This window comes from Electrona antarctica (assembly GCF_951216825.1).
Source record: "Electrona antarctica genome assembly, chromosome: 2".
Classification (NCBI taxonomy): Eukaryota; Metazoa; Chordata; class Actinopteri; order Myctophiformes; family Myctophidae; genus Electrona; species Electrona antarctica.
The window spans coordinates 15,524,469-15,537,991 of NC_136807.1; the positions used below are offsets into that span (position 1 = coordinate 15,524,469).

Sequence of the window (13,523 nt, forward strand, 5' to 3'; positions counted from 1 at the left end):
CTCTCTCTCTTTCTCTTTCTCTTTCTCTCGCTCTCTCTCTCCCCCTCTCTCTCTCTCTCTCTCCCTCCTCCCCCCCTCTCTCTCTCTGGGATGACATCACCACCTCTGAAGGAGATCTTCACTCAGTAGAAGCAGAGACCTCTTATCTCCATATTCTAATCTTATGTCTTTTCATATTCAAATTAATGCCTTACTTCTTAGTTAAAAGTAGCAGCTCTACAAGCTTGAAATGTGACACGAAGCAATGTGTTTTTATGGACTTCCACGTGTAACGGAGTAGTTCTACATTGCAGTATTGATACTTTTACGAACAATTTCATACTTTTTTTCTCCACCACTGATAAAAGGTTCACCCAGCCCTGGAATAATGTCTCTCCTTGCTCATTGTGCTGACTAAGGTCCGTTCAGTATTCATAAAAAGCGTTGTCCTTTTTAATCCCCCCCCCCCAGCCCCTGCCCCCCCGTGCACCCTTTGTGATCCGTCCAGGGCCCTTTAACCCAATAAAACCACCAAAGCATCCATGCCGTTTTAGATGTTTTTCAGAATTAAAAAAAACATATAACTCTTATGCTGCGTTCACATGGGCAGACGCAACGACACAAAGATGCAAAGCTACACAGTGTATTTGTAGCTGTTGTTGCTTTTGCAGCAGCTACAAGCCTCGGATATGCTTCGTAGCTTCACGTCGCTGGCTTCCATTGACAATGAACAGTAGACTGCGTCGTTGCATTAGGATTTAGGACATTGGTTTAGAACGGTAAACAGCAGATATACAAGCTCGCAGCACGTCTTTTCGTGCCACGCTGTGAGTTTGCACATCTGCTATTTTTAAATGGTTTTTTGAAAAATCTTAAACGTTTGAACATTTTTGAAAATCAATCAAAAACCAAAATACATGAAAAAGTTTCAGCTGCACCACACATATAATAACAACAACAACATAGATTGTTCATAAAACTGAGGTCTTAATGGGTTAAACGGAGTGACGGTTGGAGAAGCAGATTAATTGTGGCGTTTCGGTGGCGTCGAGCAGCAGGGCCTCGTTATCGTTCGTTCGGCCGACTCTTCAGCAGAGAGACAGAGAGAGAGTGTTAAGACTTAATGCATAATTTAGATGCCGTGTGATGACTGCGTGCACACACACGCGTGCCGACACAGCAAGCTACGCTCACAGTTTTTGTGCTGCTATAATGTATGTATATCGTTGTGTCGGCCGGGCCAGAAACCTCTTATTACATTTTTGTGTATTTTCCGTGAAGTTAACCCCTTTAGACCCGAGTTAAAAACATTCACTTTGAAAGAATAGATATTCAAAGATTTGCGCCACATTTTTACGATTTTTCAAAAATAGCAGACCTACAAGCTCGTAGCGCGCCACTCGGTGGCGCGCTATGAGCTTGTAGATCTGCTATTTTCCAATAGCTAAATTATAACATAATTAAAAACACCAAAAGGGGTTCCCGCCCAAAATGGGTTAACGCCACGCTCGCTCGATCGCTCTATGGCGTCACGCTAAAGCATCAAAGGTAGCATATCTATGTAGCTATGCCGCCTTTGATGCTGTTGCATTTATGTATGTGTGTGTGTGTGTGTGTGTGTGTGTGTGTGTGTGTGTGTGTGTGTGTGTGTGCGCGTGTGTGTGTGTGTGTGTGTGTGTGTGTGTGTGCGTGCGCGCGTGCGTGCGTGCGTGCGCGTGCGTGCGTGCGCGCGCGTGCGCGCGTGCGTGTGCATGTGTCTGTCACTTTTACTGTTAGCTGTCTAATAATACTGAGCGGTTTTGCCTTAAAGGAACGCTTTACCCGTTTCCAACCTAATGCTCATTATAAGACCACACCATTTCTGTGTCCACTCAACTCTGTGTCTCAGAGGAAGGCTGTGGACAGTTCAGAAACCTGTCTACTCACTCTGTGTCTCAGAGGAGGGCTGTGGACAGTTCAGAAACCTGTCTACTCACTCTGTGTCTCAGAGGAGGGCTGTGGACAGTTCAGAAACCTGTCTACTCTCTCTGTGTCTCAGAGGAGGCCTGTAGACAGTTCAGAAACCAGTCTACTCACTCTGTGTCTCAGAGGAGGGCTGTGGACAGTTCAGAAACCTGTCTACTCACTCTGTGTCTCAGAGGAGGCCTGTAGACAGTTCAGAAACCTGTCTACCAGTGACATTGTAAGAGTATTTCTACATTGTGGTAATGATGAGAGAGAGAGAGAGAGAGAGGGGGGGGGGGGGGGGGGGGAGGAGAGGGGGAGAGGCGCTTTGCAGCAACACAAAGTTTTAACTTTTAATGATTTCTCAGCGATGGTGCAGAGTGTGAATATGAAGAAAGACTCTGAGCTGGAGATGCTCTCTGCTCTCACACCCTCGTCTTAAAGGAGAAAGCAGGATTAATGTATAATAATCCCAACCCTCATAGTATACTTGCTCATCAAAAAGAAGAGCCAACAAGGCTTTGTTTTTATTTGCACAAACAAAACTCGACAAGTGTAGATGTATTTCTCAACCCTTGGCGGGTCCTTTTTGTACCCTTAAAATGTGACTCTGCTTTTTGCCTGTGTGGAGTCCCCGACCTTCTATGGAGTTTTTCACATGTTATACTTGTTATACTATACTTAACACATTCTAAATGGCCTTAACCCTTGTCAAAATGTTTTAAAAAAAAGTTTAAAAAAAAAGGGGAAAGATGCGTATTGCTCTATTTTCTGATAGTAATCGTTTCTGTAGAGTGTTGGTTCAGTAACAGGAGTCTCCTGATTAATTTTATACTCTCAAGAGTAAATGTATTGTTGAATTACTTAATTCACAAGAAGTCTACACAAATAGAGAATGTAGAAGACTTGATTTTTTGATCAATGTTTGCCTGTTATCTCTCCTAATGGTACCAACATCAATAGAGCGTGGAATGCTGGACAAAATCTTATCCAACGATAAGATAACAAAATATTCTAGGTTTTGGTTCAGAGAGGCTAAATCTCATCAAATGGTGCGGTCCGTGGCTCAAATGCAGAATAAATAATGGGAATAAAAATATACCAAGTGGGGTTTGGGGGTCCTAGAGGGAGTTCCAGTGGGTCCCCAGCTAAATGATAGTTAGGAACCAAATGGACCCTTATGGGTCTGAAACTCAGAGAGTGTACAAATGGAACCAAATGGACCCATTACTCTCAGAGTTAAATTAACTTTGATTTTACAATACAAATTGGGGTCTCTAGATTGAAATGCCACAAAATGGGGGGTCCGTAGCCTAATGCATGTCAAACTGGGGGTCCTTGAAATTAAACGGGTTGAGAATCACTGCTAGATCCATACAAATCTTCTCTTATGGGAGTCACTGGCATATCTTCCGTGTGTTAATTAGTGTCAATTTGGGTGTGCTTGACATGACAGAGTTTGGGAACCACTTTAGATGCCTTTAGCACCTTTAGATTAGCAGAGAGTGTGTGTTGCTGTCCCCGTAGCGACACACTTCCACTGGCAAGGTGTTTCCATGCTATATTTGACATGCTAGACTCCTGCCAGTGCTACTATGTAGGACAAACGTTTAACTGCCACCAGTAGCATAGCAACAGACAGAGGCTCTTTGTGGTTCTATACTTTTATGGTATTTATAACTGCATTTATGTTATTATGTCTTTTATTTCTTTTTTATTTATTTGTCGTAAGCCATGGCACAGCGCGACTGTTCCTCGACGTCTGTTGCGGCTTTGTAACTCTGAGAGTGTACATTAAAGGAGTTGGTCGTCCAAAAAAGGACTTATTTTCTGTCATTTACGCACCCCATGAAGCCTTAAATTAATTGAGATTCTTTTAGTTTTTTTTTCACATCCCTAATCCAATGATGTCATGACCGGAGGAGACTCAATGAGTCTAGTAGTCACTGTAAATTATAGAAAATAAGTATCCCTCCAGCAAGGGCGAAATCCAAAAGCCGGCGGGCCGGCCGGCTCTTTTGGATTCTACCCTCCCTCTATTTTTGAGTGGTGCAACCACTCCCTTACGGAGCTATGTGTGTCCGTGGGTGGCTGGCTGGCTGGAGCACGAAAATTGCGTTTGGTTGGTTTTCACAACCAAGTGTCACTGTTGCGCAGCCTAACACACACACACACACACACACGGACGCAGGGTGGCTCACCGGAACTGGCCCGGCCCCCTGGGCGTGTTCCTGTGGTTCTGGAACTTCCGGGGACCCCCCACACAGAATTGCACCACTCACTTCACACGGGTGTGATTTTCTTTTACAGGTGGCTTGAAAAGCCAGCTGTGCCAAAAAACACCCAGAGGACCAGTAGCGATGTTGTGGCGAGATTCTCTAAAGACAAGCAGTCACTTTTAATTGAGATTTGTTTTTTGGTGAACTATTCCTTTACTGCTGAAAGAAACTGCAATCAGTCAATGATAATAGTATTTGTAGTAGTTAACAGTAGCACAATTTGAAATGTGCATTTATTGCCAGAAAAAGTCTGTGTTTGACTAGGATTTGACTGGATTGTTGAATTCCTACAATGACCATAATGCTTTGGTGCACTTGTGGTTGGGATGTGGGCTGTCTTACTGAGACAAGTTAGACAACATGTAGTCCAGGAAGGAAGGAAGGTGAGACCACATTTTCATGACAGATTTTGGTCACACATTTTGGTCCTGAACATGGCGTCACAACTATATCTAAAACACATATTACACACACAAAAACCCCAGGAAAGAGTTTATTGTGTCCTAAATATCATCAAAATAAGATCTGGTTGCAAAATGGGTGAAGAGGCTCTTTTAAATAACGACGTAGGTCTGGATCCCAGAGATGAAAGGTACGCCGTGGCCTTAATGCATATCAAAATGTTACGGTCCTTGAACTGGAAATAAAAGAAGAAAAAGTGTTGAAAATCACAGGCGAATACAGGGAATATCAAAGTCGCATTTCATACAGTTCAGGTGTGATATAGTTTAATTATTTTATGAACGTTGTGGAATTGTGTGAAATAACTGCGGTTTAAAAATCTGGCGACCGTGCAAGTTATCTTCCACACGCCTGTTTTCTCTGAATGCTCGCCTCGCGACAACAACCACACTTCAGCATTACTATTTCATGGAGGAGGTGGTGTACGTACGTTGATCTTCAGGGGTGAATCTCTGTGCGTGATCCGTGCGTGATGTGTGTGTGTGTGTGTGTGTGTGTGTGTGTGTGTGTGTGTGTGTGTGTGTGTGTGCGCGCGTGCGTGTGTGTGTGTGTGTGTGTGTGCGCCTGCCTGCCTTTGAGGAAAAGAGAGAGAGAGAGAGAGAGAGAGAATGAGGGGGTGGTTGGGTGTCTATAAGCAAGTCGCTAGTGCATTCAGGAGAAAGAGGGGGAGGGCACAAAAACAGGGAGATAGAGAGAAGATCCTAGTTTGCAACGTGTGAGGCTTTAAGTAGAGGCAGAGAGAGAGAGAGATTTTTGGGGGGCCTGGCAGGAGGGCGTGCACCGTGCAGGCAAGGCTGGGATGCTCATACATAGACTCGCCTTTTTGATAATAATGACTCTCATAACCTGTCCGTGCTGGCTGGTGCCGTTTGTCCATCCCTCCGTACATACGGATATAACATCTTGGATTCTTCTTACCTGAGTGAGGACGGAGCGCTGCCTGCTTCTTGTGTGTGACGGCTGGCGCACGGCGAGAGAGGGAGAGGGAGAGGGAGGCGGTGGGCTGGTGGGTGGGCGGAAACGGAGAGACAGAGAGAGGGTTGTGGTGAAACCTGTGGAGGTGCTACTGTCGCTATAGCAGTCGGTGTGTGTCTCTGAGGCAGACCGATGACGTGTGGCTCATCGCCCTGATATCGGTGCAGCGCACGGAGAGACAAGAGAGGAGTGGAGAGGAGAGCAGGGGGGGGGGGTAGGACCTCATCACATAGGCAGCCCCCTAGCGCAGCGGTGGTGTTGCTGAGAGGAGAGGAGAGTGAGTGAGAGGGTGGGAGGAAAGCCTGGGGAGCCAGCTGTTGGAAGGAAGGCTGGTTCGCCGGCTCGCTTTCTCGCTGCTGCTGCTCGCTGCTTCTGAAAGGAGAGCGTCCAAAGAAGAAGCGTTGGTTGGTTCGTCCCGGTGGAGTTTTTGTTGTTTGGGTTTTTATTCTTTTATTTTTTTGCTCGGATGAAGAGGACGCACGGGGTGGAACAAGGGGAAACTATACCACTGGGCATATGCTCTCTCTTCATCTCGGATGAAGAGGATGCACGGGGTGGAACAAGGGGAAACTATACCACTGGGCATATGCTCTCTCTTCATCTCGGATGAAGAGGATGCACGGGGTGGAACAAGGGGAAACTATACCACTGGGCATATGCTCTCTCTGTCTCTGACGAGCCTCTAAACTACGGACCGGTCATTAATGCTCTCTCTGTCGCTGACGAGTCTCTAAACTACGGACCGGTCATTAATGCTCTCTCTGTCTCTGACGAGCCTCTAAACTACGGACCGGTCATTAATGCTCTCTCTGTCTCTGACGAGTCTCTAAACTACGGACCGGTCATTAATGCTCTCTCTGCCTCTGACGAGTCTCTAAACTACGGACCGGTCATTAATGCTCTCTCTGTCTCTGACGAGTCTCTAAACTACGGACCGGTCATTAATGCTCTCTCTGTCTCTGACGAGCCTCTAAACTACGGACCGGTCATTAATGCTTTCTCTGTCTCTCTGCCGCTGCTTTGCAGGAGTGGTGCCGGCCAAGAGGAGTCCCAAGCTGGTGGTGAGTACCGAGAAATACTGTGTGTAATACAACAACTAACTGTCTGTCCAGTCCTCAAATGGACATTTGCACACACCTCTTGAGTTATACACGTGGATGAAATGACACCGAGGGGGGGGGGGGGGGGGGGGGTGCGTGCGTGCGTGCGTGCGTGCTTCCTTCTCCCCCACATAACAGAAAAGAAACTACTTTAAGACTCTCCTGTTCGTCCATAAATCTCTCCCTTCCTTTCCTTCCTCATCCTCTGACTTCAACGCTCTCTCTCTCCTCCGTTTCACGTGTTTTTAGTTTTTACTCAAAACGTTTGCTGTCGCCGCCGCTGCTGCCCCCCCAGACCCCCTCTCCTCTCCTCTCCTCTCCTCTCCTCCACGGTCTGTGGCGATGGCGTCATCCTCTCCCGAGTGATGGAGGACAGCTGGAGGTGGGGTGGGGATGGTGGGGGGTGTTAGGGGGGGGGGGGCTGCTGGGGTCTTTACAGGACAGGGCGATCTGAAATGAACGGTGTAGGGGGGGCAGCTGGTGGGTGGGTGGGAGAGGAAGAGGAGGAGAGAGAGAGCCATAAGTGGTGAATCACTGTGTTTCGACCCACGGACAGTGGGGGGAGACCAAACATAGGATTTCATTTGATTTGATTTATTTGAGTTTAGGTTTCAAAGGAAAAACATGACATGAGCTTGATTATACAGAAGTCGAGGATAAAAACAAGACAGAGTTCAGAGGCTGGTTTCCGTACAGTCCTTGGTCTTGGACAAAATATAATAGAAAACACTTAAAAGACTACATACTAATTAGCACAACATTACATTAAATAAATCACATGCAAGTGGCATGCTAAAAGTAACCTTTTCTAAAATACAGGATTTTATCCTTTTCTCAAAACAATTTTACTGCCATTCAGTTGCAAAAAATGTTCTTTTTTTTCACCGCGGTGACGGTGAGTAGCAACTCACCGCGGTGTAGTTTTCTAAAGTTAGAAAACATTGCGTCACTCAACGTGGTGAGTAGCAACCATAGGTAGCAACTCACCCTGACACATCTCTCTCTTTTACTGACCGACATCTTCCTTTCACTCTGGGCTATCACGCCGCTCACTGATTGGTCTATAGAAGTTGGGTGGGCGGTCCATCCCCTTGGTTTTGCAGGATGCACATCTGAACCAGAGGGAGGTCAATGCTCACTGCCATAACTGCAGGTCTTTAGTTAATTCCTGCTGCTCCCAGGTGCACTTAATTGATCCCTTTGAACTTCAAAGTAGTTGTGTCAAACGCGTTCTGTGCTTGTTAATCACTTTGGTAGCTGTCAGAGGTGTGGGGGGGGGGGGGGGGGGGTCACACAGATCTGCAGATTCTAACCAGTTTTGAAGTTCAAAGGGAGCTTCTGCGAGTGGCTGTTGTAAAACTTTTGCCAGTCAATACATTTATCAAATTGAACATTTGTTTTATTGAAAAAGTTACACAGTATAACTTTAAGGACATGATGGCCATGACTCGTTATCACCGGTTAGGTGATAAGGTTTCCACCTAAAAGGTGAGTTGCTACTCTTGTAAAACCGGAGTATGAATGAGCCTTTAGGGTAAACCAGGGCCTGGATAAGGGGTCAACAGTGCAAGCAGCGGCACTTTCTCAGGTGTCACAGAACAATTATTCAGGCGTTTAAAGAGAGCGACCGGCGCCTGTTTTTTTTTTTTACAACTCATATCCATCTGATGGGAAATCGATACGGGGCTGGCGAGCTGCCAGGGAGCGCCGTGGCGAGCGTTGAGTTACGGTCAGCCTGTAGGAGAGCCAACCCCCCCTACCCCCCCCCCCCCCCCCAAACCACACACCCACAGGCACACTCCCAAGGTCAGCATGGGTCATTCCCATAACCTGTATCTGCTTAAGCTTAAAAAAATGGGGCTTCGGTTGCAGTGTTAATTCTGACCACAAAGTTTGATTTAATTTTTGTCATATTTTATTCTTTTCGTTGTAGTCATATTGTAGTCACCTGAAAAGTTTTTGTTTTAATCTAGTTCAGTCAGAATTAGATTAAACTGGTGGTGCTGGGGTGGCAGTGGGAGCAAACCGTGCATAACAACAGAAAGAAGGCAGGAAGGTGATCTTAAATACCCCGCCCAATTGGTCAGCTGACTCCCACATCAGCGTATGTGGGTCTTGCAAACACTGTATACACCCACATAGTAATGCAGTGTATTAACCCCTCGAGTATATCTGACTTAACTAACTCCGCAAGCTACGTATCATTTTCGTTGACTAAAGAATATTTATCATGGACCACTAATGCTACTATTGATTTTGTCCGCAAACAAATATTTTTGTGATGCCTTGATAGTGTCATAATGGCTGATTTCACATTTGGTTGCATGCTGATAATAGCAGATCTACCGTCTACCTTCTAATATCGTCTATTTTCAGAGTGAAACAGCTGAGCAACCCAAACATACAATGAATTATCCACTAGTAGTCCCTCCCTAAAGCTCAAACCCCACCAATGGGTCGAGACGCAACAAAGCGGTTTTAGCATTTGTCCCAGCTGTGTGATATGTCCTGTTGCACGTCGACCCAAGTCGACGCAAGTAATTACATTTATTCAATTCAATGGTTGCTTGCAGCTACATGTGTCTTCTATACAACATGCATCTACTCGCAACCATTTGGTTGCAAGGAGTTGCATGGCGACCCATCGGTGTGGTTTTGGCTTAACATTTCTACATTGTCTTCTTCTTATCTAACGGAATTGTCAATATATTTAGTCTTAAGCCCAAACCACACCAAAGGGTTTCAGCGTTCGTCCCAGCGGTGATATGCCCTGTTGCACGTCGGCGCATGGTGGTGCATGACAACGCAAGTCGCCCCAAGTGATTCAGTTGGTTCAATTCCATGGTTGCTTGCAACTACATGTGTCTACTCGCAACCGTTTGGTTGCAAGAAGTTGCATGGCATTGGTGTTTGGGCTTACGTTTATTCATCAATCATAGCTTCGATTTTATTTTGTTTTTGTCAGTGAAAAAAGGTAGTCGACGGACATTTTTTGTCATAGATGTAGTTGATGAAATTAACACTGCTCCTTGAATATAATCTTTTTCTCTTTGTGCCACTCTATTTTGTCTTAGTATTCCATTCTCCTGTATCCATGGGGAGGTTTTTATTTTTAGTCGACAATATGAATACTTGTAAGAGGTTGGGCTCCCTCTGTCCCACCTCGTTAAGCCTACCAATGGAACAGATGAGAAAGCCATCTCGGGGGCCTGACAGTTTTCTCCTCATTAATATTTTATGCCGGGATATTTTTAACCTTTCAGTTTCGTTGAATGTAAATCCAGATCAAAGCAGCAATAAGGCAACGTTCCTTTATGACTATAATAATGTGTGCGTTATCATAGCCGGATGAAATGTGGCGATGGCGTTGATTTAGACAACAGTAAAGTGGCTGTAATGTAATGTTCAATTTAACACTCGTGAAAAGGGCTGGAAACTGCAGCTAATGGTTGTGGAAAGGCATATCAGTTTAGAGCAGTAGAGTGTTTGTTCAGTAACAGTGTTAAATATCTCTATATTGTGATAGTAATCACTGCTATATAACGTTTGTGTTCAGTAACAGGGGTCTCCCTGTGTCTCCTGCTCTTTAAAACAGGAACTGGAACACTATAAAAAACTGAAGCTGATAAATGTGCACTCTGACTGGGGACGCACTCTATGATTAATATCTGAATATAGGGTTAGTGAGCTTGCAAATGGGCTATTTATAGGCATGTGGAGTGATTCACATCCAAGTATAAATATCAGCACAAAACGATATTTAATACTAGACCATATTATCCTGACTGCCAATTTAACTTGATGCCAATCTGTGAAGCTACCGGCCAAAAAAAGGGGGAAAACCGGCACCCTTTGGCCCGTTTGTTCCACCCATAGATATAAAAACCTTCGATGCCACATTCACTGCTGCAGGGAGCGGCCTGTATTGCGTCCGGAGGGCGGACGTGCGGAAGGCACGCTGCTCAAGTGACTACTGGCCAATCACATCGCGTCTTTTCCAGGACTTATTCTCTAGGTCGTCCTCTGACGAGCCCTCCATTGTTGCTTCCAGTCATCCCGGTTCTCCATACATCTGGCCAGTTCGTTGGTGCTTTGCACTCCTGCGTCGTTCTTGAGTACTTCCACGTATGTTAGTGTGGGACGTCCTCGTGACTGGTGCCCGTGTGTTGGTTCCCACAGCACTAGTTTGCTGGCTGGCAGCTCTTGGTGTCTTTGGCAGTGTCCTGCTAGTCTCATTCTCCTCGCTGCTATTTTCTGGCTCACCCTTGGCATTCCATCATACAGATTTGTGTTGGCAACATGTGTGCTCTTACTGATGTTGAGTGCTGCACGCAGCATTCTGGTGTAGCACCCATCGAGAGACTTATTAATTAAATTCAAAGGAGCTTTATTGACATGAGAAAACCAACGTTTACATTGCATCTGACTGGCCTATATCCAACGTCCGCTCTGCGACGTATGCTTACCCTCACTGTGAAATTCAGACGCCTCAGAGCCAAAGGAGGTATCTATACTAACAAAGGGAGTCTACCAACGCGCCTCAAGCCTGGAACGGCTGGTCCGGTGCGTCACAGGAACAAGGACATTATGTTGCAGAAGTAGGAGAAGACACTGGAGCAGCACGGACATTTTAAGCCTTTTATTAGGTGCTAGTATACAAAAACGACTAACGTTCCGACCTAAGCGGTCTTCATCAGAGTCATAAGTCCTGTATGACTCTGATGAGTCCCTCATCAGAGTCATAAAATCATATGAGTCCCTCATAAGTCCCTTATGACTCTAAGGACCGCTTAGGTCCTAACGTCGTTTTTGTATACTAGCACCTAATAAAAGGCTTCAAATGTCCATGCTGCTCCAGTGTCCTCTCCTCCTTCTGAGGCGTCTATACTTTTCTATGTCTATGGAGATATAGACGCCCCAGAGCCGAAGGATGCATCTACCTTTCTATGTCTATGGAGATACAGACGCCCCAGAGCCGAAGGATGCATCTACCTTTCTATGTCTATGGAGATACAGACGCCCCAGAGCCGAAGGATGCATCTACCTTTCTATGTCTATGGAGATACAGACGCCCCAGAGCCGAAGGATGCATCTACCTTTCTATGTCTATGGAGATACAGACGCCCCAGAGCCGAAGGATGCATCTACCTTTCTATGTCTATGGAGATACAGACGCCCCAGAGCCGAAGGATGCATCTACCTTTCTATGTCTATGGAGATACAGACGCCCCAGAGCCGAAGGATGCATCTACCTTTCTATGTCTATGGAGATACAGACGCCCTAGAGCCGAAGGATGCATCTACCTTTCTATGTCTATATGGAGATACAGACGCCCCAGATCCGAAGGATGCATCTACCTTTCTATGTCTATGGAGTTACAGACGCCCCAGAGCCGAAGGCTGCATCTACCTTGCTATGTCTATATGGAGATACAGCCGCCCCAGAGCCGAAGGAGGCGTCTACCTTTCTATGTCTATGGAGATACAGACACCCCAGAGCTGAAGGAGGCGTCTACCTTTCTATGTCTATGGAGATATAGACGCCCCAGAGCCGAAGGATGCATCTACCTTTCTATGTCTATATGGAGATACAGACGCCCCAGAGCCGAAGGATGCATCTACCTTTCTATGTCTATATGGAGATACAGACGCCCCAGAGCCGAAGGAGGCGTCTACCTTTCTATGTCTATGGAGATACAGACGCCCCAGAGCCGAAGGATGCATCTACCTTTCTATGTCTATGGAGATACAGACGCCCCAGAGCCGAAGGAGGCGTCTACCTTTCTATGTCTATGGAGATACAGACGCCCCAGAGCCGAAGGATGCGTCTACCTTTCTATGGCTATGGAGATACAGACGCCCCAGAGCCGAAGGAGGCGTCTACCTTTCTATGTCTATGGAGATACAGACACCCCAGAGCCGAAGGAGGCGTCTACCTTTCTATGTCTATGGAGATACAGACGCCCCAGAGCCGAAGGAGGCGTCTACCTTTCTATGTCTATGGAGATATAGACGCCCCAGAGCCGAAGGATGCATCTACCTTTCTATGTCTATATGGAGATACAGACGCCCCAGAGCCGAAGGATGCATCTACCTTTCTATGTCTATATGGAGATACAGACGCCCCAGAGCCGAAGGAGGCATCTACCTTTCTATGTCTATATGGAGATACAGACGCCCCAGAGCCGAAGGAGGCATCTACCTTTCTATGTCTATGGAGATACAGACGCCCCAGAGCCGAAGGATGCGTCTACCTTTCTATGGCTATGGAGATACAGACGCCCCAGAGCCTAAGGATGCATCTACCTTTCTATGTCTATGGAGATACAGACGCCCCAGAGCCTAAGGATGCATCTACCTTTCTATGTCTATGGAGATACAGACGCCCCAGAGCCCGAAGGATGCATCTACCTTTCTATGTCTATGGAGATACAGACGCCCCAGAGCCGAAGGATGCATCTACCTTTCTATGTCTATGGAGATACAGACGCCCCAGAGCCGAAGGATGCATCTACCTTTCTATGTCTATGGAGATACAGACGCCCTAGAGCCGAAGGATGCATCTACCTTTCTATGTCTATATGGAGATACAGACGCCCCAGATCCGAAGGATGCATCTACCTTTCTATGTCTATGGAGTTACAGACGCCCCAGAGCCGAAGGCTGCATCTACCTTGCTATGTCTATATGGAGATACAGCCGCCCCAGAGCCGAAGGAGGCGTCTACCTTTCTATGTCTATGGAGATACAGACACCCCAGAGCTGAAGGAGGCGTCTACCTTTC

At 46.3% G+C, this 13,523-nt stretch overlaps 1 protein-coding gene across 5 annotated transcripts in view; it reads left to right on the forward strand.

Moving 5' to 3' along the window:
• The window catches only part of LOC306937239 (membrane-associated guanylate kinase, WW and PDZ domain-containing protein 1-like), a 155,675-nt gene that overhangs the window by 116,641 nt on the left and 25,511 nt on the right, over window positions 1–13,523 (forward strand). For all 5 annotated transcript variants that reach the window (XM_079520903.1, XM_079520906.1, XM_079520905.1 and 2 more), the window contains one exon: window positions 6,666–6,700. In XM_079520903.1, the coding sequence (XP_079377029.1) occupies window positions 6,666–6,700 (35 nt within the window). The remainder of the gene's footprint in view (window positions 1–6,665; window positions 6,701–13,523) is intronic.